At 43.0% G+C, this 21832-nt stretch overlaps 1 protein-coding gene across 3 annotated transcripts in view; it reads left to right on the forward strand.

Annotated features, from left to right (window-relative positions):
* Positions 1–21832, forward strand: part of GALNT13 (polypeptide N-acetylgalactosaminyltransferase 13) — a 107929-nt gene that overhangs the window by 51755 nt on the left and 34342 nt on the right. For all 3 annotated transcript variants that reach the window (XM_065637750.1, XM_065637747.1, XM_065637749.1), the window contains exons 3-6: positions 3689–3855; positions 5376–5583; positions 6545–6715; positions 14974–15091. In XM_065637750.1, coding sequence (XP_065493822.1) covers positions 3689–3855; positions 5376–5583; positions 6545–6715; positions 14974–15091 — 664 coding nt within the window. The remainder of the gene's footprint in view (positions 1–3688; positions 3856–5375; positions 5584–6544; positions 6716–14973; positions 15092–21832) is intronic.

The raw sequence follows: 21832 nt of genomic DNA on the forward strand, positions 1-21832 counted from the left end.
AAAACTAATCAATGTCTCGCTTCCACCAGAGAGCAAAGGGCTGTTGGTAGAAGCAAACACTTCCAAACCAGAGCAGTCTCAGCCTTGAGACAACTGGTATTTTGGTTTCTGTATCTCCTGTCTGCTCCTTGCTTCTTCTCCATTTGTTTTTAACCACTGAGCTGGACGTGGCTAGGGATGTTTTTTGTTTAATTCAAGCAATAAGCGTTTTCACTGTAGGAATGATGGTTCTGGACTCAAATTGTCCCAACGACCAGTGCAGGAGTCAGCTGTGATACACACTCATCAATTAACGAGCTCTTATTATGTCCTGTCTGTGCAGAGTTTGCCAACTCCAGAGCAGCTGCTTTTTAAAAATTTGGCCCTGAAGTCACTGTCCTGCTGTGCTGAAAACCTTCCGAGGAGGGGAGGAAGGAAGGAATACTCTGTAAGAAATAAAACATGAAATAATGCAACATGAAATACACCCTGAGCTTCTGCCCTGAAATGTTACTGGTCTTTAAGGTGGGATTCTTAGGGACATGGTTCAGTGACAGTGTTGGGTTAACAACTGGAGGGTCTCTTCAAACCACGATGATTCTATAATTCTATGATTCTACAATTAATGTATTGCCGGCCCGTGATACTTCATGTTCCTCTTGCAGACAAAGCGACCAAAATCATCACAGCGCCCAGATAACTTACGCTGTCATGTCTATGTTTTGCTTGTGGCTTTAGAGGGAGCCCAAAAACTTGGAGAAAACCCTGTGTTTTGTACACACAACTATCAACAACCCAGAAATATATCTAAAAATCTTAGCGGGTCTCGTTCCTGGTGCAGAGCGGGGATGGCAGCGCCCGTCGTTCATGGTGCTGGTGCCTGCTTAACGTCTTGCCCTTGGCCTCTGATTTGCAAAACCAGCACAAGTGGGTGTCCAGAAACTCCCAGAAAGCAGAAAAAAAATGGTAGTGGAGTCGCCCTCTGGTTTGCTGCGTGTTTTGGAGGTCAGCACAGGGCATGGTTTACCAGAAAGACTGGACTAAGCATTCCCCTTGGTGGGTTAAGTGCTGCAATAACATCTAATAAACTATAGGTACGCGAGGATTTAATGGTATCATAGAGACAAACTACCAGCATTTACATTTTCTGCTGAAATCAAATGACCTAAATTAAAAAAAGTGAATAGCTTTAATTTAGTCTCTGATGAGCAGATGCGATATCAACAAATCCCTGTACATCACTTGGTGTACCTGGGGAAATGTACATAACAGACCTGCAAAACCAACTGATCTGGAAACTGAATAATCCTCCTCCAGAGAGGGTAATCCCACCGCGTAATTATCTGGGAAACTAAGGAGGGACGTACGGCAGAGTTTTTTGGTGGGGGTAGAGGTAAATGCCATAAAAAGAGAAGAATTCCTCACTTTATGGTACAATATCTGATGTGGAGTCATTGTGAAAATTTTGAAGAAGGACATATGGAAAGGATGCTCTTCACGGATTTTTATGACCTGATTTCTGGTAATTTGGATTGGTCTGTCTGCTGCAAAACATGGGACGTGCAGCCTCTTCATCAATGTCCTCAATTCATCCAGCCTGGAACTTCTCTGGGTATCGTAAGATACCTTGGAGAATAACGAGAATGACAGTTAAAGGACTGAAGATCCTGGCAAATCTACGTGACGATAAACATTCTGTTCCTTAATAGTCCATTTGCACTACAAAATTAGTGTTAAACTGCAAAAAATGGGAATATCCTTTCCTTGTCTGATTTCATTACTGACATGCATTTCTGAATATTTTTAAACATAATCTTACGCAGTGGTTCTTTTCCAGTTTCAAAAATTGTATCTGTTTCGGCTGTAAATAAAATGACTTGTGAAATACGGGACAAGCAGGATTTATTCCATCTTCGTACATACTTTGAAGTGTGATGTTGAGCTCTGGAAGACAACTCCGAGTGTAGACAGCCCTTCTGGTTTTCAGTCCTTGATATCTGATTTCAGATGCCAGGGCTGACATGAGACATCTTCCAAGGACAATTAACATCTGCAAGGAAAACTTTTCCTGGGCCTTAGAAAACCATAAATCCAAAATGCCCTTTTTTGGACATACTGTCCTGCTGGGCTCACCCTTTTTTAGACACCTCTGGGTAAACAGAGGGTGTCGTCCTGGATGATAATTAGTCAAGGAATTTTGTTTGTTTGAACTTTTGAATCTAAATTGCAATTGATGGATAGTCGTAAAATTAATTATATTGCTGAAGTTGTGAAGGTGGGATGGCTACCAGCAAACTTCAGTGGTCCTCAGCAAATTGATGTCAAGACTGATGGAGGTGTGTGGGTATATAATTTCATATATATAGAGAGAGAGTCACTATTAGCATTGCACTTTCTGCTGTCAGATCTAGTTGCTAATGGCTTATATGTGTATATATAAGCATGTATATATATACTCATATTACCTGTTGATGTGTGTTAAATATATATGTCATTGTGTGTATATATGTACACCATAAACATTCTACCGGTGCCACAGAAGCTGGTGATATTCTGTATTCTTCTGTATTCTCTCCTCACCTTGTACTTTGAAAGCTGCGGTCACAATGTTGTTTTATCTGTTTTTCTTTAAATGTCACTGTGGCAGAAGAAAAGGTTAAAGAGAGTTTTGTTATGGTAGATGATGTTTAAGAAAGAAACTGTATGGACAAGGTGACTTTTCAGGGACCTTATTCATTTGTTCCTTGGCCCTTGATAGAGAAGTTTTCTCTAGGGAGGAGGCTGCTAATGAATAATTCACTAATTTAGAATTTCTTTTAGGGAAGCTTCAAATTTGTGTTATTACAAAGAAGATGCACTAAAAAGCTGTACATAATTTCTTCTTGCTTTACAGAGTCTGAAGATGATATGATAGTGAAATAAGGGGAAAAAAAAAGCGGAGATGATTTAAAGTCACAATAGTTGAGGATCCGTATTAGGTGTGTTTAAGTGATGTGACTTGACCTATGTTGGCAGGTTGGTGTAGGCAAGTTTATATCTTTGAAACGCATCCAAAATCTGTAACAAATATGCACAATTTCGGGCTGTATTTTATCATAAGCAAGCAGTTTTATTTCACTTCCACAAAATCAGCAATGTTTACTATCTGTTGCTCACTTTGCCTTAGTTTCTATGTTTTCCAAAACCAGGTGGAATTATTGACCTCTTGTTCTTCCAATGAATGGGCATGTAGAGTGTTCGAGAAATAGTAATTTTTTGCTTCTTTTTGAGAAACCGCCAAAGATGGGAAGGTCTCAGATGCCTGTGTACTTTAAAACACAGAATTTGGGATTTGTCCCGATAAAGACTTATTGGCCTAAGTATAACTGCTCCGAACGCTCTGTGTTCCCTGCCCCACATCCTGGGGCGGTTTTAATTTGCGATGTCAGGCCATGTTGGCTGCTGGGTGCCGTTTTCTTGGCATTTCCAGCCAGGAGAGCTGTGACCGTGTCTCTGGATGCTCTGCCGTGTTTTCTTAGCGAGAAAACAAGATTTGAAATTCCCTCCGCCTTGGGGCTTCTGGCTTGAAGAGACCAGTAACTGGTTTGAAGTGTCCTCTGCTCACCAGGCTTGAAACCCCTTTTTCAGGCTGTCCCAATGGTAGAATTCAGTTAAAGATTGACCCTCCTTTTCTGTTGTGTTTTGGTTTGTTTTTTTTATTTCGTGGCAGGTGCAAGACCAAAGTCTACCCCGGCGAGCTGCCCAACACGAGCGTGGTGATCGTGTTCCACAACGAGGCGTGGAGCACTCTGCTCCGCACCGTCTACAGCGTCATCAACCGCTCCCCGCGCCGCCTCCTCGCCGAAATCATCCTGGTGGACGACGCCAGCGAGAGAGGTGGGTTTTTGGGGCGGGGAGCCCCGTTCCGTGGTGGTTTTGCACCGTTTCGGGGATCTGACGGGGAAGGAGGTGAAGCTTTGGGTGGCTTTTGTTGGGCTGGGCTGGACCCATCACTGCTGGGGCTGCAGCAAACGGGCTGGGGGGTACAGAAGGGGTTAAAATCCATTTACAGCGAGTAACGGAGCCAGAGGTTGGTTATCGGGTTGTAAATCATATCTAAGGTGCTCCTGTCCAGAATTCTATTAATGCTTTCTTGCACTGTGGCTTATCATTTCATATTACTGTAAAAGACAGTCCCTTCTTCACATCTCTTTCTGTTACTGTCTCTTAAAACCCCCATTCTGTGCTTCAGCTTTTCCTGATGTCCAAACCAAGCCAATTTCCCTGTATATTTGTGATTCATTTCTTTCGGTCTTGCCTTTTTTTTTTTTTTAAAAAAAACCCCCAGGATTTAGGAGGAAAACAGTCTGCCTGTAGAACTGATACTACCTGGAAAAGGAATTGCGTGACATTCTGTGAATGGAATTAATGGAATGATGAATTTTCCTGGAGTAGCCAAATGTATATAACGGCAAATAAAACATATAGCTGCAACTGTTCCAGAGACAGAGAGCGCAAGCCAAGCCGGCCTGTATTTCTGCCCCATGTCTTATTAATAAAACTCTTAATTGCTTCAGAAAACAAAGAGGCTTAATGTTTCTCTGTGAAGACTTTAGCCCAAGTAACTACAATTTTTCCTAAAAGCAAAGTTTTGGGTTCCTAAACAGCTCAAAAGGTGAAATTCATCAAAACTACACGTATTTGTATTTAACCGTAGACAAACCAGCAAAAGTGCGATCATTTTGCGCTCGCTATTCATTGATGGTTTATTGCAAGGAAAGCCGTCGTGACTTTTTACCATCTCTGTGACGTTTTCACGAGTTGCTCCAGCAGGTGTGTGTGTGTGTACGGGCTGTTTTCCGCGGGGCCGCGCAGAACACGGCAGGAACCTCCTCAGCTCAGCTCTCACTCGTTGGAAAAAAACCTCTAACTATGTTAAAATGTGTTTCCCGTGTTCATGCGTGACAGTCCTTGGAGGGCCGGCATGACACGTAAACTCTGTCGTTGTATTTGAAGCCCTTGGCAGTTGCGGAACCTAGCTAAAAATAATGTTTTTATTTTTCTTTTTAAATTTTAAATTTTAATTTTAAATTTTATTTTTATTTTTAATTTTAATTTTTAAATTTAAATTTTAATTTTATTTATAATTTTATTTTTATTTTTATTTTATTTATAATTTTATTTTTATTTTTATTTTATTTTTAATTTTTATTTTTACTTTTAAATTTATTATTATTTTTACTTTTAATTATATTTTTATTTTTACTTTTAATTTTATTTTTATTTTTACTTTTTAATTTTTAATTTTAATTTTTAATTTTACTTTTTAACTTTCATTTTTAACTTTAATTTTTAACTTTAATTTCTTTTTTTTTTCTTTTTTTTTCCCCAATTTTTTCCCCAATGATCTTCGGCAGAGTTTTTGAAGGCCTCCTTAGAGAACTACGTGAAAACCCTGGGCGTCCCCATCAAGCTGGTGCGGATGGAGCAGCGGTCGGGGCTGATCCGCGCGCGGCTGCGCGGGGCCGCGGCCGCCTCGGGCCGGGTGCTCACGTTCCTGGACGCGCACTGCGAGTGCACCCTGGGCTGGCTGGAGCCGCTGCTGGCGCGGATCAAGGAGGACAGGTAAGGGCGGCTGAAAAAAAAAATAGACATTAAAATAATTCGTTCATCTGAAAATGATTTTTGAGGTTTTTTTTTCAAATTTATCGGGAAGACAGAGTAATCTCTAATATTTGTATCAAAATCTGATTTCTAAAGAAATATGTCGTAAGCTTTCGGTTCCTACAGCAGGATTTCTGTTGCTGACGGTAAGAATAATAATAATCATAATAATAATGCCAGTGATGATACCAACTTGTGCTGTTTACTTCCGCGAGCTCTGGGGGTCCCCCACCCTGATGGGCATCTTTGTCCCTCGGTTTTAGCAGGCACGACTTTGTGTGACCTCTAATATTCTCTGAAGTTTGTGCTTTTTCTTTTTTTCTCTTTTTTTGTTTTCCATTTTTCTTTTTCCCCTTTTTTCTTTTTCCCTGTTTTCTTTTTTCGCTTTTCCTTTTTCCCTTGTTTGCTTTTTTCACTTTTCCTTTTCCACTTTTTTCCTTTTTCGCCATTTTTCACAGTTTTCTGTGCTTTTCGCACAGTTTTTCCATGCTTTTCCTGCGGTTTTCCCTGTTTTCTTTTTCCCTTGTTTTCTTTTTCCCTTGTTTTCTTTTTCCCTTGTTTTCCTTTATCTCCTCTTCTTTCTTTTCTCCTCTTGTTTTCCCTTTTCCCCTCTTGTTTTCCCCTCTTGTTTTCCCTTTCTTCCTGGATTCCTTATTTTTTTCTTTTATCCCCCCCCCGCCCTCTCCCCTTTTTCTTTTCTTAAGGTGTTGCAATTTTCCCCTTTTTTCTGCATAAAGGGCCCTGCAAGCGGTGCCTGGAAACCGCCGTGTCCCCCCCGCCAGCGCCGCAGCAGCCGAGGTCCTTGCTCTGCTGGGAGCATCAGAGAAGCCTCAAAATAAGTGCAATATTCAGCATAACGTGAAAAAATATTTTGTTTTTAAAAAAGCCGTGTTTTTTTTTTTTTTTTTTTTTTTCCTGACAGGAAAACCGTTGTGTGCCCAATCATTGACGTGATCAGCGACGACACGTTTGAGTACATGGCTGGGTCTGATATGACGTACGGGGGGTTTAACTGGAAACTGAACTTTCGGTGGTACCCGGTTCCCCAGCGGGAGATGGACAGGAGGAAAGGAGACAGGACCTTGCCCGTCAGGTAAGGGCAACAAATGAAGAGCACTTGTTTATGTAGATAATAATGCTGAATAGCTAAGATTTTGCTGCAGTATCAGAGAGAACACATCAGGTAGTTGTGGCGCACTGTTCAGGAGAGAGGACACCAAGATCTGACCCATCCTTAGTGCTGCAATGTAGCTGTCAGAGCTGAGAAAACTCATTTATGTCTTCTTTTCAACATACATAAATTTAAAATACCACCTGCTTTTTATTTTCTCTCCGCATTTGTTTTCCGCAAATAGCCTGTTGACCACGTGTGTACGGTTGTTCCTGTTTTTTCATAACTTAAGGCAAATATTAGAATATATTTCGGAAATACACATTTTTGGACATTGAACCCAAGTATTTGGTTATGATGGTTTGCACTTGGAATGCATGCGTCTAGTGCCTAGAAAATCAAATCGGTGACCGTGCAAACTCAGTCAAAAATGGTCTAAGAGTATGTCCTGAATTCCTGAGGTGGTTCCCGACTTGTTTCGGTTAATTGCTCAAACCAAGGGCTGTAACAAAACCTCTAGAAAAATTTTAAATGAAGCTGAAACAGAGCAGATTGAATAAATTACTTGCAATGGGTTATTTGCTCAGCTCTAATAGCTTCTGTGGTCTTCATAAAAAGATTCAAAAAAAAGAAAAAAGCTCTCACAGTGGATGTAATGATTTCAAACCTCATTTATGCCAGAAAATAGCCAAAATTTGTCATTTTATGTCCTTCAAAGCCTGGAGTCAGGGGAAGGGCTGGATTTTTTTGCATTTTTTTTTTAGATATAGTCCTTGGGAGGAGCAAGCAGGGTCCCTGGAGCAGGAGCATCCCAGCTCTTATTTCCTTATCTAGAAATGGAGTCCTACTTAAAGTTAATCCAGAATCAGACATGTAATTGACTCTTAAAATTATTAAAAAAAAAAAAACCACTAGCTTTTTTTTCTCCCCCACCAGCTTTTGGCTGGCGATCAGCTGGGCTTTTTTGGGATTCTCCAGGTGCGCTCAGCCCTGAGGTGTCAGAAACGCACCCGCAGATTCCGCATCCCGAGGGGAAAAGGCAGAACACTTTGTGTCAGTTAGGAATGGTTTTGGCAGCTGGGGCCACCTGAATATTCAAAAAATGGAGGGATAAAAGTAAATGAAAGCCAAACCCATACCAAAAATGTGGAAACAAACTGGTGAGTCCATTTTCTTTGTGCCATGTTGCTTTCTGCATTCCGTATCATTATTTCAGTCTGGTGCAGAATGAGTACGTCTCTATTCGTAATTTTTCTTTGTAATCAATGGAATAAGTATAGAATATACAAACATCACTGGCTTATGTGTTTGTTTGCATTATATGTAATATAACAGCTTTACTCAAATTCTGCTTTTTGTTACCTTAAAAGTCCATGTAATTGACAGAAGTTTTACTCAAAATATTTATCTTTCGTAACAACATTCATAGATTCCTACCTTTGCTTTCTACGTTTAAAATCATGAGGCGTGCATTTTCAAACTCTTGAGTTATCTGCTGTACAGATCTATTATTCCTGTATAATTGGGTGTATTTTTGCAGCAAAGGTCAGGACAGCTTGCTGGTAAGAGCTCAGGAGTTCAGGTGACCAAGGCAGAGGGTGCTGGACTTGCTGAAAAGGGTGCCCGGTTCTTTGCAGTCCCTAGACGTTTGCCTAGGGACTTAAGGGAGCTCTTAGATTCCCAAGTTAGGTACTTGAGTCAAGTCTCCGCCTTTGCTGGGATCTCTAGATTTAGTGGGGAAAAGGTTAATTAATTCCGCGACTCTGATATGTTGTCACACAGCGCAGCTGTGCCAGAGCTTTCTTACCGACACCCAGCAGAAAAGGGAGGCTGGTCGGTGTATTTTTAGCAAACAGAAAGGTGGGGATTCGGAGGTGTCCCTCATGCTCATTAGTGTCCCTCGTCCTAATTAGCGATGCCTTGCCCTGGGCAGATGGGGTTCTGATCCCAGGTCCCTGTGTGGCTGCTGCTCCTGCTCTTCACACACCAGTCCCGGCCACTTTTGCCCCTTATTTTCTCCTTCAGCTTCTTAAACCCCAGTCTGACATCCCTTCTCTTGTTCTCATGGCTTTCTTTCCTCCCTTATGTAGCTTTCTCTCAGGTCAGCGAACACCATGAGAGCATAAACTTTCCCAGAATAGTCCAAAATGGTCACTCTTCCCCAAAGAATCACAGGTTTTGCAAGGGCAGCGAAGCCTTTCCAGTTTGCAAATGGTCCCAGTTTAAAAGTGGTAGGTATGGGTGGGCAGCGCTAACGATGGGGCAGCGAGTCTTGGACCTCCACCCCGAGCCCTTCTCAGTACTCCCCATCCTGGGGAAAGAGAGGATAGAAGTCAGTGGCCGCCGGATTCTGGATTTTTATTTTTTTAAATGCACTTAAAATGTTTTTACATGTACAATGATCAGAAGCAGAAGTAACCTTGGGGAGCTTTCAGTTCACGAGGTGTCTTTGCTAGGACTGAAACTATAAGGTGAGAACAGGAAGGAGCCACTTAGAAGAAATCCCTGAAGAAAAGATTGTTCCTGGAGACAGAGCTGGTCAAGGCAAATATTTCATTCTGCGAGGTTCGTTAGGATCAGTTGAAACGTGTTTTTTCAGGTGGATTTGCAGAAATCAAATCTGAACTGTGGCTTCGGATGCCGATGTGACCTGAGCTGTGGAGCCTGGAGGAGCTGCCAGGTGTAGCTTTAGGGGTACGTTCCTTACCATGAGGGTACAGAAACCCCAAGGACTCACATCACTGGGTATATATGTATTTTTTCTTTTCATTCGAATAGCAAAGGCTATTCATTGCTGTCCTGAGGCACCTCAGGATTTTATCCTGTTCCCATATAGAGTCAGTGCTGTAACTTCCACTGTCACTGGAGTTACCTCTGGCTTTGTGGACTTTCTAGATGATTAGACCTTGTCAAAATCTGTTATTTTAAGTGCAAAGCCCGTTTCTGTTCCCAGAGGGCTCTCTGGGTGCAAAGCCCGGATGGTTGCCCTGTGCAGAGGTGGAGCTTAAAGCTGAAGCTTCCTGCAGGTGATCCGCTGGATGCGGGTAGATCTGGAATTGGGAAGACCTGGGCAGTGCAGTTCCCGCTCAGCTGGGGTCCGGGTCCGGTCCAGTGGTGGGTGTTCATGGGCAGGGCCAGCAAAAGCCAATGGTCCTGCTAAGCCTTTCGTTCCTCTTTTGCCTCTGGAAAATCCTTGCGCGTTATCTGTACTTCGCAAGACATGCTTTGTCTTCAAGTGAACTCATTTCTTCTTCTGTGGTTTTGCCTGCGGCAACAGAAGACTTGACTAAAACCAGTTGACAAACATCTTGTCTTCTTATGTCTGCAGTATTAAAAACATAAAGTGTTTCTGTGCTGGGCATTTACAGGCTCTGCATGGCTTATTTCTGGTAATGGCTTTAAACTGGAAGAGGGGAGATACAAGGAAGAAATTCTTCATGAGGGCGGTGAGAGCCTGGCCCAGGTTGGCCAGAGAGGTGGTGGCTGAAGCATCCCTGGAGACATCCCAGGCCAGGCTGGATGAGGCTCTGAGCAACCTGAGCTGGTGCAGATGTCCCTGCCCATGGCAGGGGGGCACTGGGGACCTGGGATGGTCCTTTCCAACCCAAACCATCCTGTGATTCTATACTTGCCCTTAATTTTTTTAAGCTGAAGACAGTCCAGGCTAGTATTATAAATACTAATTTTTTTTTTTTCCCAGAAAAATATTTTCTCAAGTAAAAATTAGTTATTGAGAGAAAAAAAATACAAGATCAAATATTAGCCTATTGTATTCATCTTCTTATCACGGCAGATTAAACTTAGAGCTGACTACAATTAATACTGCCTGGACGATGTACGTCAGTGTTTGAAACTGGTGTATGATCTTTATTCCAAGCTGTATACATAGTGATCTTGTTCGTTAGTGATGTTGTCCCTGTGACATGGCGTGGCTTTGGGGAGCTCCCAGCCTGGGGGACCTGACTGAGCATCCCCGCTCACCGCTGGGTCCCCTCGGGAGCAGCTCCATGTCGCCCCCCCGCTGTCCCCCACATCGGTGGGATGCAGCAAGCCCCGGGCTCCTGAGATACTTCCATGTTCTGCAGCTCCTCTTATGGGGAGTTAGAAGTGCAGATATACGGGAATGGAAATCCTGCTTGCTGCCAATAGTTACAGGAATGAGCAGCAGACGTTATCTCCAATATAAAATTAAAAGTGGGTTTGAATGATGATTAGAGTTAATCATAACATATTACTGTATTTGTTAGTATGACTCCATGTAGGCAAAATATAGGTAATAGGCACAAAGCTGAGAAAGGAACTGTAGGGACCCTTACACTTTCTAATGTTACTGTTTCAGCTGGTTTTGCAGTGGGAGCTGTGCAGATCTGTTTGTGTAACATTAAATTTACATAACAGAGAATAGCTGCCTGCTGCGCTTCAGTTATTTGAAAATCTGTGGTGTATATTGGTGCATAGTTACATTTTACAGCATGAAACTCAGCACTTCTAATTTCAGTTAGTGAATATTAGGGAAACACTGTTTTTCATAAACAGTTGCCGATGACATTTCAGAAGAATCGAGATCTGTGTGTACAGTTCATTCCAAAATCACTCAAGGCTGAATCTTTGCAAGAATGGGAAATTTTGCAAAGACTCTCTTCCTCCAGGGAAAAAGAGGAGGAGGAGGAAGGAGAGGAGACAGAGGATGAGGGTTTCTGTTGCAGGCAGGAGTGGGGATGACTTTCTTGGCCCGAAACCGGTGTCACTCCTCACGTCAGCATCTGGTGAGGATGCGAGGTCGGGATCTGGGGTTTGTTCACACAGCGCTGGGCACGGGCTCTTCACAATTTCTGTTCTCTGCTCCCCAGGAACAAGCGCCAGGAGCAGAGGAAATGGCCTCAAGTTGCGCCAGGGGAGGTTGAGGTTGGATGTGGGGAACAATTTCTTCCCCAAAGGGCTGTGGGGCATTGGAACAGGCTGCCCAGGGCAGTGCTGGAGTCACCATCCCTGGAGGGGCTGGACAGACGGACATGAGGTTCTCAGGACAGGGGGCAGTGCCAGGGCTGGGTTATGGTCGGACTCCATGATCTCGAGGGTCTTTTCCAACCAAAATGATTCTGTGACTCTGAAACGTTTGAGTTGCTGAGAGTCCTGTGGGAACTGGGCCGGTTGTCGGGTGGGTGAATAACCCCAGTACTGACGCAGCTTTTGGGATCAGTGTCAGTAGTTTTGCATAGGCTCGTAGAGTTTCCAGATGATAATAGACATTTCATTTAAATACAGTATTTCTGCCTCCGTAATCATCTGGCACAGAAACAGTTCCATTCAGAAAGATTCCAGAGCCAGCTTTATTTTGTGCTGGTGGTGGTATTACTAGGTGGTAATACTAGGTGGTATTTATCCGTCATGATACCGGTCGGGCCACAGCACCCGGGCGTCCCCGTCTGCTCCACAGCTCGGGGTGGCTGAGGGGACCGGCAGGACCGTTTGTGGCAGAAACCCAGCAAGGCTGAGGGCAGCAAAGCAGTTTGGAGACCAAAATGATGGACAGTTAATTAACTGAGCTTGCAGTGCTGGGAGCACAGGGAGAAAAATAGGAAAGAAGTGTTGGTAAGCTCAGGGTCCGGTATTATTGCATTGCTAAACTGCTTATTTTTCTGGGAGTAATGTTAATCAGCTCCTGCAGAAGAGGAACTAATTGCACAGCAGGCAAATTACCTGGATTTGTTGAGTTTAAGCGAGGGCTCAGGCTCTGCAGCCCAGCACCGTCCCTGCGGGTCTGAGCGCCTGCACCGCGTGTGCGCAGGGCTGGAACACCCGCACCAACCGTAACCGAACACGGCAATGACGTGTGACTAATGACTAATTAATGTTGTGCGTAGGACACACAAAAGCTTCTCAGGCAAGATCTGGGAAACGCCCAAGCGATTCTGTCCTGCCGCGGGTGGGAGCGCCCGTGAAGCCCAATTCCGGTGTTTGCCTGCATTGCATGTAAACCGTTTTGCTCCTGTTGTCTTGCTTTTCGGAAAAATGCCAGGAGCTTGTTTTAGATCAGTGTTTGCATAAGGCTGTCTCCAAACACAGGAGCTCCCGCGGAAACTGAGCTTTAACTGGGCACGAGTGCCAATGCTGGGAACGTTGCACTTGCAGAGGTTCAGGTGTCTGATACGACCAGCAAGTATCAGATATTCCGTGCAGGCTTCACAAGCAGTTCACCAAATAACCAAATAACCGAGTTAATTTTGGTGACCGAATCCTTTGCAGACAGGCCGAGGGTACTAACGTGTTCGTGTGCATTTGTACTGGATGCATTGAGCCTTTACAAAACCCAACTTCACCCGCTTTGCTGTTGGTTTTGAATCTGAGGACACAAACATGACCAGTACTTCACTGGCAAATCTTGATCTGCTGCCACATTAATGTCCCTGGAGTTCCTCACTGGCTGAACCTGTAGTTATGGGGGTGCGGAGACGGCAGCCCATCTCTCACCCCGCTGCATGATGGAGCTCTGCAGGGGCACGTTTGGGCTTAAACCCCATCCTTGGGGCAATCCCTTTAGCTGTGCACTTGCACGTGTGTGTGTGCACCGTACATCGTGTGGGAGCCATGGCTTGGTGGGTACATCGTGTGTAAGAGCTGTGGGGTGGTGGGTACATCATGTGTAACAGCTGTGGGATGGTGTGTACATCATGTGAGGGCTGTGGGTTGGTGGGTACACGTTGTGAGAGCTGTGGGATGGTGTGTACATGTTGTAAGAGCTGTGGGATGGTGGGTACATGTTGTGAGAGCCATGGCTTGGTGGGTACATGTTGTGAGAGCCGTGGGTTGGTGGGTACATGTTGTGAGAGCCGTGGGTTGGTGGGTAGATGGTGTGTGAGAGCCGTGGGTTGGTGGGTACATGTTGTGAGAGCCATGGGTTGGTGGGTAGATGGTGTGTGAGAGCCGTGGGTTGGTGGGTACATGTTGTGAGAGCCGTGGGTTGGTGGGTAGATGGTGTGTGAGAGCCGTGGGTTGGTGGGTACATGGTGTAAGAGCCGTGGGTTGGTGGGTAGATGGTGTGTGAGAGCCGTGGGTTGGTGGGTAGATGGTGTGTGAGAGCCGTGGGTTGGTGGGTAGATGGTGTGTAAGAGCCGTGGGTTGGTGGGTAGATGGTGTGTGAGAGCCGTGGGTTGGTGGGTACATGGTGTAAGAGCCGTGGCTTGGTGGGTAGATGGTGTGTAAGAGCCATGGGTTGGTGGGTACATGTTGTGAGACCTGTGGGTTGGTGGGTACATGGTGTGTGAGAGCTATGGGTTGGTGGGTACACGGTGTGTAAGAGCTGTGGCTTGGTGGGTACATGTTGTGAGAGCTGTGGCTTGGTGGGTAGATGGTGTGTAAGAGCTGTGGCTTGGTGGGTACATGTTGTGAGAGCTGTGGCTTGGTGGGTAGATGGTGTGTAAGAGCTGTGGGTTGGTGGGTACATCATGTGTAAGAGCTGTGGCTTGGTGGGTATGTGGTATAAGTGCTTTGGGTTGGTGGTACATCGTGTGTAAGAACTGTGAGTTGGTGAGCACATGGTGTGTAAGAGCCATGGGTTGGTGGGTACATCGTGTGGGAGCCATGGGTTGGTGGGTACAGGGTGTGTAAGAGCTGTGAGTTGGTGGGTACGTGTTGGTGCAGTAACTCCGAGCCCCGTTCCTGCCAACTGGGGTGAGCACTTTTTACTTCACGTCAACTTTAAATGCAGAAAAACCATAAAGCAGGTACTTATAGGGAAACAGGACATCTTTACACAAAGAGAAGTTGCAGTCTGACTGGATTTGCCCGTTGTAAGGATTTATAATCCTGTTAGGAGAGATTATGCCTGGTAATTTTATGCACATTTAGTCTCCCTGTAAAGCAAAGCTGAGGCATTAAACTCTCTTCGCTAAGCATTTCAGATTGGATTTGCACTGCTGTTCTGGACGCAGGAGGCCAAAATTCCATCCGCTTTACCATGACAATGCTCCTGAAATGCCTCTGGAGATGGGATTTTGCGGGTGGAGGCCGCGGGGAGCTCTGCCCGCCCGCGAGCACGGGGACGCAGCCAAAACCTCTCCTTCTTGCTCCTAGCTGATATTTAAGTTGCTGTACATAGAATTTATTTATAGTCAAAATGTCTGAGGTAGTGAAATGTACTGTAGTGTCACTGAATAAATTCCACAGTGTCTTTCAAAAGGTATTTTTTCTTTTTTCCTCTTTTTTTTGTTTTCTTTTCTTTTCTTTTTGTTTTCAACTAGGACCCCTACTATGGCTGGTGGCCTATTTTCTATTGACAGAAACTACTTTGAAGAGATAGGAACTTACGATGCAGGAATGGATATCTGGGGTGGCGAGAATCTTGAAATGTCTTTTAGGGTAATTGCCGTTTTCCTTCATTTTCTGTCAAAAACCACAGTTGTGCTGTAACGCTGCGGACAGGGCGCTTCTGTTTTAGCTGTCATGCAAGTCATGGCTTAATGTAAATTCTCCAGATATTTGGCAATGCCTCATTATAGTATTTTGGTCCTTTTAACTGCATGAAATGTTTTATTACTGTTTGGCGATTTTTACACTTTCAAAATAATCTCTATTTTAGTAATACCTTTATAAAACAAATGAGGCTTTCTGTGAGCTAGTGCAAATGCTAACTGACCTAAACCTGGTGTACATTTGTATAGCGTAAAAAAAAAAAAAAAATAAAAAAAAAATGCAAATATATATTTTAACAGAAATTTTTGAAAGTGTATGTCATTATGAACTTGCAAGTTCTGGCAGAAAAGGGGCTGCGCTGGGGACACGTGTGTTGCCCATGACAAGGATAAAATGTCTTGGGGTGAAATGCATTTGGTCATTGTCCTTCAGACATAAAGGAAAATGGGAAAATTGAGTCTTTGATAAGTAATTGTTAGAAAGGATGTTGGAAATTACTTTGAACATCTTTGATGTGTCACAATTTATGCATTTTTAAGTAAATATGCAAAATAAACCCTGGCGTGCCTACGTAGTACCCATAGCACGTTATGGGGATATCCTTCTTTTTTTATTTATTTTTTTTCTCTTCAGCCTGGGCTTGTGGACTGTTTCCTATTGACAGAAGCTCTTTTGAAGATTTTTGTGAAGCAGGTATTTCTAGAGAGGATCAACTGAGAATTTGAAAGCATTTTCAGGCCATTTTCTATAAGCTATAATCGTTCAGAAGGGTAGAGTTACTCCTGAGCGTTAATGTTTTAGATCAGTGGATTTCCACATTTTTGTGTAGAGACCCCTAAGAATATTCCTTGGATGTATGTAGACCCCTATATAGGCGTTTGTTTTTAACTTAAACCCTTTAGTAAGCTTGTTTTTCACATCTTTAGAAGTGATCCTAGCAGCCTAGCACTGCTTTAGTGTTAAAGATGTGCCTCTCATAGACTAAATCTGTGTGTTGCTGCTGCTTATTTTTCACCAAGTATCAGTGTGTGTGATTTCTGTGAAGTGACGTTCTCCTAGTTTATTGAAATGTTGAGATCAGAATTGCCGATGCGCATTAAACCCTGGCAGAGGGAATCTCAAAGCTGGTGTTTGTTGTCACTTTTTCAGGACCAATTTTCTGTCATTATTGCGAAAGGTCCCGTTCTCATTAGTGAGGAGTCTAAAATATTTAACTCTTTTTTTTTTTTTTTTGGAAGAACACTGGGTTTACATCATAAAAATTATACTCCCTGAAAAACCAGCTTTAATAAAAAGAGACAAACAAGGCAGTTTTTATTAAGAGTCTGTATTGGAGAATAGATGGAAGTTGATTCTCTGCAGGCTCCTTTTGGCAGTGGCTATTTTTGTTAACAAAGATACAAGCATTGATCATTTTTCTGTCAGGCCTTGTAAGCGCAACAGAATAAAATAATTTCCAATTCCACGGCCTCTTCCCGCTCCCTGGCGTAATAGATTCATTTTGGCAGAAAGCGTTTGATGTTCTGCTGAGAGCAGCATGTGAGCAAATCTGCAGCTTCCAGCGGCTGCTAAAGAAATGCCCTCAACTCCATATTCTTAATGCACGCTCTTGCTTGAATAATGCCAATATATTTGGAAAACCTTAAGTTTAGCAATTTAATGGTGGTTTTCTTCATCTCGTGCTGTTCTGCTCTGGCTCCTGTTAGGATTCCTGGTGTGGGTCATTCAGCTCCTGGGCGGGATGATTTGGAATTTGCGTAATGTTAATAATATTTGGAGGGTTTGTTTTTAATATTATTATTTTTTTTTCCTCCCCTAAATAATCGTTGCTTGAGTCTTGTTTCAAATTGGACTTGAATTCTATTCAATGCCTATGTGAGTAGGCCAGTGATGGGCTTAATCTATATAAATTTAGAGAGAATACTGTCATGTGATGTAAATTTTGTCTTTAAATTAAAAATCTCAGTCCAAAATATGTGGAAAAAGGAAGACCAGGGATTGCCATGCTCTCCGCAGAAAGCCCCAGGGATAAAAGCGGGGAAGCAGTTCTGCCCTTATTCTGATTTTATTTGGTAAAACTGAGGTGGAGGGAGCGAGGAGAAGAAGTGCATGAGTTTAGGGGCACCTATTAGAGGACATTATCTCTTCAGAAGATTTTCCCAGTTAAATTTTAAGAGCTATTACCAGCCTGGAACACGCGCATCAGCCTAATAAGAGGGCGAGAACAGAAATACAATTATGTGCTTCCAGTGCCAGGAGATTACCGTGGAAATGCCAGCAACCACACGATTTCTTGGTATTTAGAGCCTTTGTCTGTAAAGAAAATCACCCCAAATAGTTGAGTACATCAAGTACGGCTGGATCAATAAAACACCAAAGCCTGTGAATTAAAAAAATGTATCTGCTGTAAAATGTGCAGAAAATGGGTAGCAAAGAGCGCGGAGGGGCTGGGGAGGTTCCTCCAGCAGCCGCCTGGCAAACCCGCAGTTATCCCGCAGAATCCTTCGGCATTTTTAATTTGCTGTTAAATCCTGTAAGCGTTTTTTCCCTGTCAGAGAATACCCTGAAAACTTGATAGTCAGAAAGGAGCTCATGTAGCTTTGGGAAGGGGATTAAAAATAATCTGTCCATCAGGAAAAAAAAAAAGAAAAAAGAAAAAAAAAAATTTGCTAGAATAATCCAAATAGGCCAAAGCAAGGCTGGAGAAAGCAAATGCCTCCTCTAACAGCAATAAACTGCTGGTTATTTTCAGTTTTCTGGCAGCTGTAGGAAATGCAGAAGAGGGTGTTCTAAGTAGTTTGATATATTCATATGTTGTTCTCGGTCTCTGAAATTTCTGTTTTTCCTGTCGTAGCAAGTCTTGTAGTAAATGAATAAGGAGTAAGGACGTTTAATTCACTTGTAACTTAGTGTAGTATTCAATCTATAGAAATACTGATATTATAGCACATGTAAATTGCATGCCAGATTATTTTGAGAAGTTCACCCTGACATTGAAGTTAATTCTATGTGTTGATGAGTGGAATTTGGGGTATATAATTCCCCAATCACCTGGCAAGCAGATTGGAAATCTCTCTCTCTGCTTTTCAATATTCCTTAGCTGTGTCACTATATTAACTAATTTTAGGAGCAGAGTTTGCTCAGAAATTGTATTCAAAATACATTTGTATGCTTACACTTAAAGCACACGTTTTTCCCTTTCTTTGGGCTGCATTAATTTTTCTGTATGTCAGGATTCTTGGGTTTCTATATGGAATCAAGACACACCGGTTGATTTCATTATAGAGATCTTTGGTATTACAGTTTTCAGGACTTTTTTTCTTTTTCCTAATGATGACTCATGCAGCACTGCATAGCAGCCGGCAAGCTTAACTCAGTCAATGTAACTGTGCGTCCGTGTTAACTGATTTTCTGACTGCACTAGTCTTTGGGGATTTTTTACTGTAGCTTTGATCTGTGAGTATACACAAGATGTTTAATCTAACACCATCATCAATAAACACACGTGTACCGACAGAACCCCTTTATGTAAAGAAATATTTTCTAAAATTGCGTAAATAGAATTATTAACATGTAAAGCATTTCCTTTTGGTGTTTCTATGTCTGTACGCTGAAGAAGTTTTTCCTAATATCCAACCTAAACCTCCAGCCACCCAAACACACGCGAGCATCGGCAGAGCTACACGAGTATTTTTACTGCTTGTTCTAAGATGAGGAGTAAAGCCCCAAAGTTGTTTTATTTTTATTTGCCTGCAAATTATTATTAGCCTTAAATATTTCTGAGTGATGTGTGCTGAGATTTGCGGGAACTGGCATTGGCTCAGTGTTCAAAAATTATGGAAAAGGAAAAAATCCTGAGAGTGGGCTGCACGGAGATCAGACGGAGTTTGATGCAGTCATTTTATGCAGTAATGGGAATGGTTTTAAAATGTCTGTGAAATCAAAGGTAGTTCTAAATAATTCATGCCTATATTGAAACAGGGATAATTTATGTGGGCAAATACAAGCCTCAGTTTCAGTTCTGTGCCATGCGATGTTTTACCACCAACTTTGAAGGAATTAGGATTTGTAAGCAAAAAAAGAGAAATAGAAGATGAGTTAATCTCGTGTGGCTTTATTAAAAGCTACATTGCAACCTGCTGGGTTTGACCGCTCGTTTTCCAGACCGAGGAAATGGGGCAGATCTGCTGCATCTGTTCTTCAGCAAAATATTTCAATAAGGGGCATTTTGGAAATTATCTCTGGAGTCAGGAGAAGATGGAGTTGGATGGGAGCTGGTGATGCTGAAGGACGAGATGTCAGGCTGGGGACAGGGCACTGTCACAGTGTCTGAACCGGAAAGTTGCAGCTGGATTTGGGTTTTTTGTCACTGAATAACTTTTCGCAAACAGTGGGGAATAAGCTCCAGCAATGTGCTGGGTTGGAAGATGCAGAGAGGGACTCGAAGTCTGATGGAAGTACCGTGGTTGGAAGAATAGCGGATTTTGGGGAATTCGCTCAGGGGGAAGGAGAAGGGTTAAACTTCAGAGGAGAGGAGAAGGGAGACACCTTCAACCTTCCAAATTATGATGTGACAGTAACTGGTTTATGAATAATTCAGTGTGAAAATTAGAGTTCAAACTTTTTTTTTTTTTTTTAATGAGATACCTCTATCTTGTACTTGAATATTTGCAGCCTGGCTGTCTTTAGGCCTTCGGTGCTTTTGGTCACCACCAGGGCCTGTATTGGCCATTGTGGTGGAAAGGAGGTCAGTAAATGGGAATATTGCTGACCCCAGGGCTGGGGTTCACACGGGGACTTTGGGATGATGAGAAGGACTGTGGTAAAGCAATAATTCATACAATCATTGCCACGTTCAGAAAATCTGGGCATGTTGGAGGAAAGATATAGTTCATCGGAAAAAATCTGATTCCCAAGCTGTTGGATCAAGTAGATTCTGCTCTTGGAAATTTTACAGGATTAAAAAATGTTATTAATATTAAAATCGAAAAGACTGCAATAAAATTTAATGGCAGTTTTTCTCAAAAATTCTTGGAGAATTACACGGAGCAGTCACCAGTGTCAGTAAAAAGCTGCTGGTGGGTATTAAATACCTGAACTGCGGTGTTGGCTACAAAAAGCTCTTCGGTCGCAAAGAGTCGGGGACCGTTCTGGTGTTCAGCATCGTTGCGATGAGGAATGATCAGATGCGTTACTGTAGTGTGTCTGGTCTGTGCTGGGAACAGATCTCTGGAATCCCACAATCCCGAACCATGACATGGACTTTTGGGAAGCAGTCGTTTTCCCAGGGAATATTCGGGAATGCTGGCTTGCCTTTTTAATAATATTGAAAAGATAAAAATCCTTTTCTTCTGAACAGGGTTGCAGGTTCATCTGCATTCCTATGACAACTGGAAGAGATAGCAGATTGTACAAGAATAGCCAAAACTGGGCTTAAAAAATTGTACAGGGATACAAATTTTTTAAAAAACGTTGGCATGGGAGGAATTTCCTGCCGGGGTAGGTTGTCGGAGTGGGGAGCAGGAGCAAGCTGGGGGAAATGCTGATCTTTGGTCAAAAAGCTCCTAAAATTGCATGTGCTCGTTAGTGCTCTGGCCATAATGAACCTGTGGCATCTATGGCAGTTTGATGCACGTTCCCTTTTTGGCGCAGTCGCCCGTTCCTCAGCATCCTCAGCTCCAGGTCTCGCCTGAGCTGACTGGTTGTCACTGAGCTGCAAAACTCAAGATTTTAAACGCAAGGATATTTTGATGTTGTCGTTGCTTATCCCAACAGAGCACATCACTTAGCATGCTAATGAAATTATATAAAAGGGTTTGCCCTAATGAAATAAGATCTGCATTAAGTTACTATGGTAACTTCTGCCTGTGTGGAGGAGCTCTAATTACAAGACTGTACCAGCGTTCCTGCTTAAAACACTCAGTGGTTCTTAAACTCTGTGTTTTATTACCAGGAGGTATTGTAAATGTTAGTCCTGCTGGCTGCTGAGGAGGAGACTAAAGCAAAGGGTGGGATGAGCCTAAATCAGGAACTGGGCAGTTGGTGAGTCCTTTGGTGATGCCAAAGATGTCAGTGAAACGTGATGAGGAGTGAATCCCGAGGAATAAATATTGTCTGGCAGAACAGCAAAGCTGCGAACACTGTGGACATCCCATGGAAATCCTCGGTGTGTTGCCCGTGTTGTGTCTTCAGTTTTGCAAACTTGGACCTTCAGCCTTTGGTTTCTTCCGTAGTTCTGTTCAGAGCCCAGACAGATGGAGCGTTGCAGAGCAGTGGTTAATATGCAAACTGATTCGTACCAGACCAAAACTCTAGTGATTTGACAGGAAAATAGGTTATTTCATTTAACAACAGGGTATTATAGCCCAGGATTATGTTATTTTTATATATATATATTTGTGCAGTCATCTTGAAGGCACCGAGATTACTCAGAGTACAGATTTTGTCTCCGGTAGTGGAAAGGGACAGTTTGCATCTAGAACTTCATCAAATTCGCTTCTTTGTCTGTAGCTATTTTTGGTTTTTTGAGTTGATCATGATCATTGATCATTGAGTTGATCACCAGCATAGGAACCAGAGAACATACGTTTTGTGTCTGCGCTTCCCTTCTGTGGTTTTGTCACGTTCATGGCTGTGTGATGTTCAAAGTACCTGTGCTTGCTGCTTTGTGTCGCGGTCTGCGATGCT

The sequence above is a fragment of the Caloenas nicobarica genome, chromosome 6, assembly GCF_036013445.1.
Source record: "Caloenas nicobarica isolate bCalNic1 chromosome 6, bCalNic1.hap1, whole genome shotgun sequence".
In the NCBI taxonomy this organism is placed as follows: Eukaryota; Metazoa; Chordata; class Aves; order Columbiformes; family Columbidae; genus Caloenas; species Caloenas nicobarica.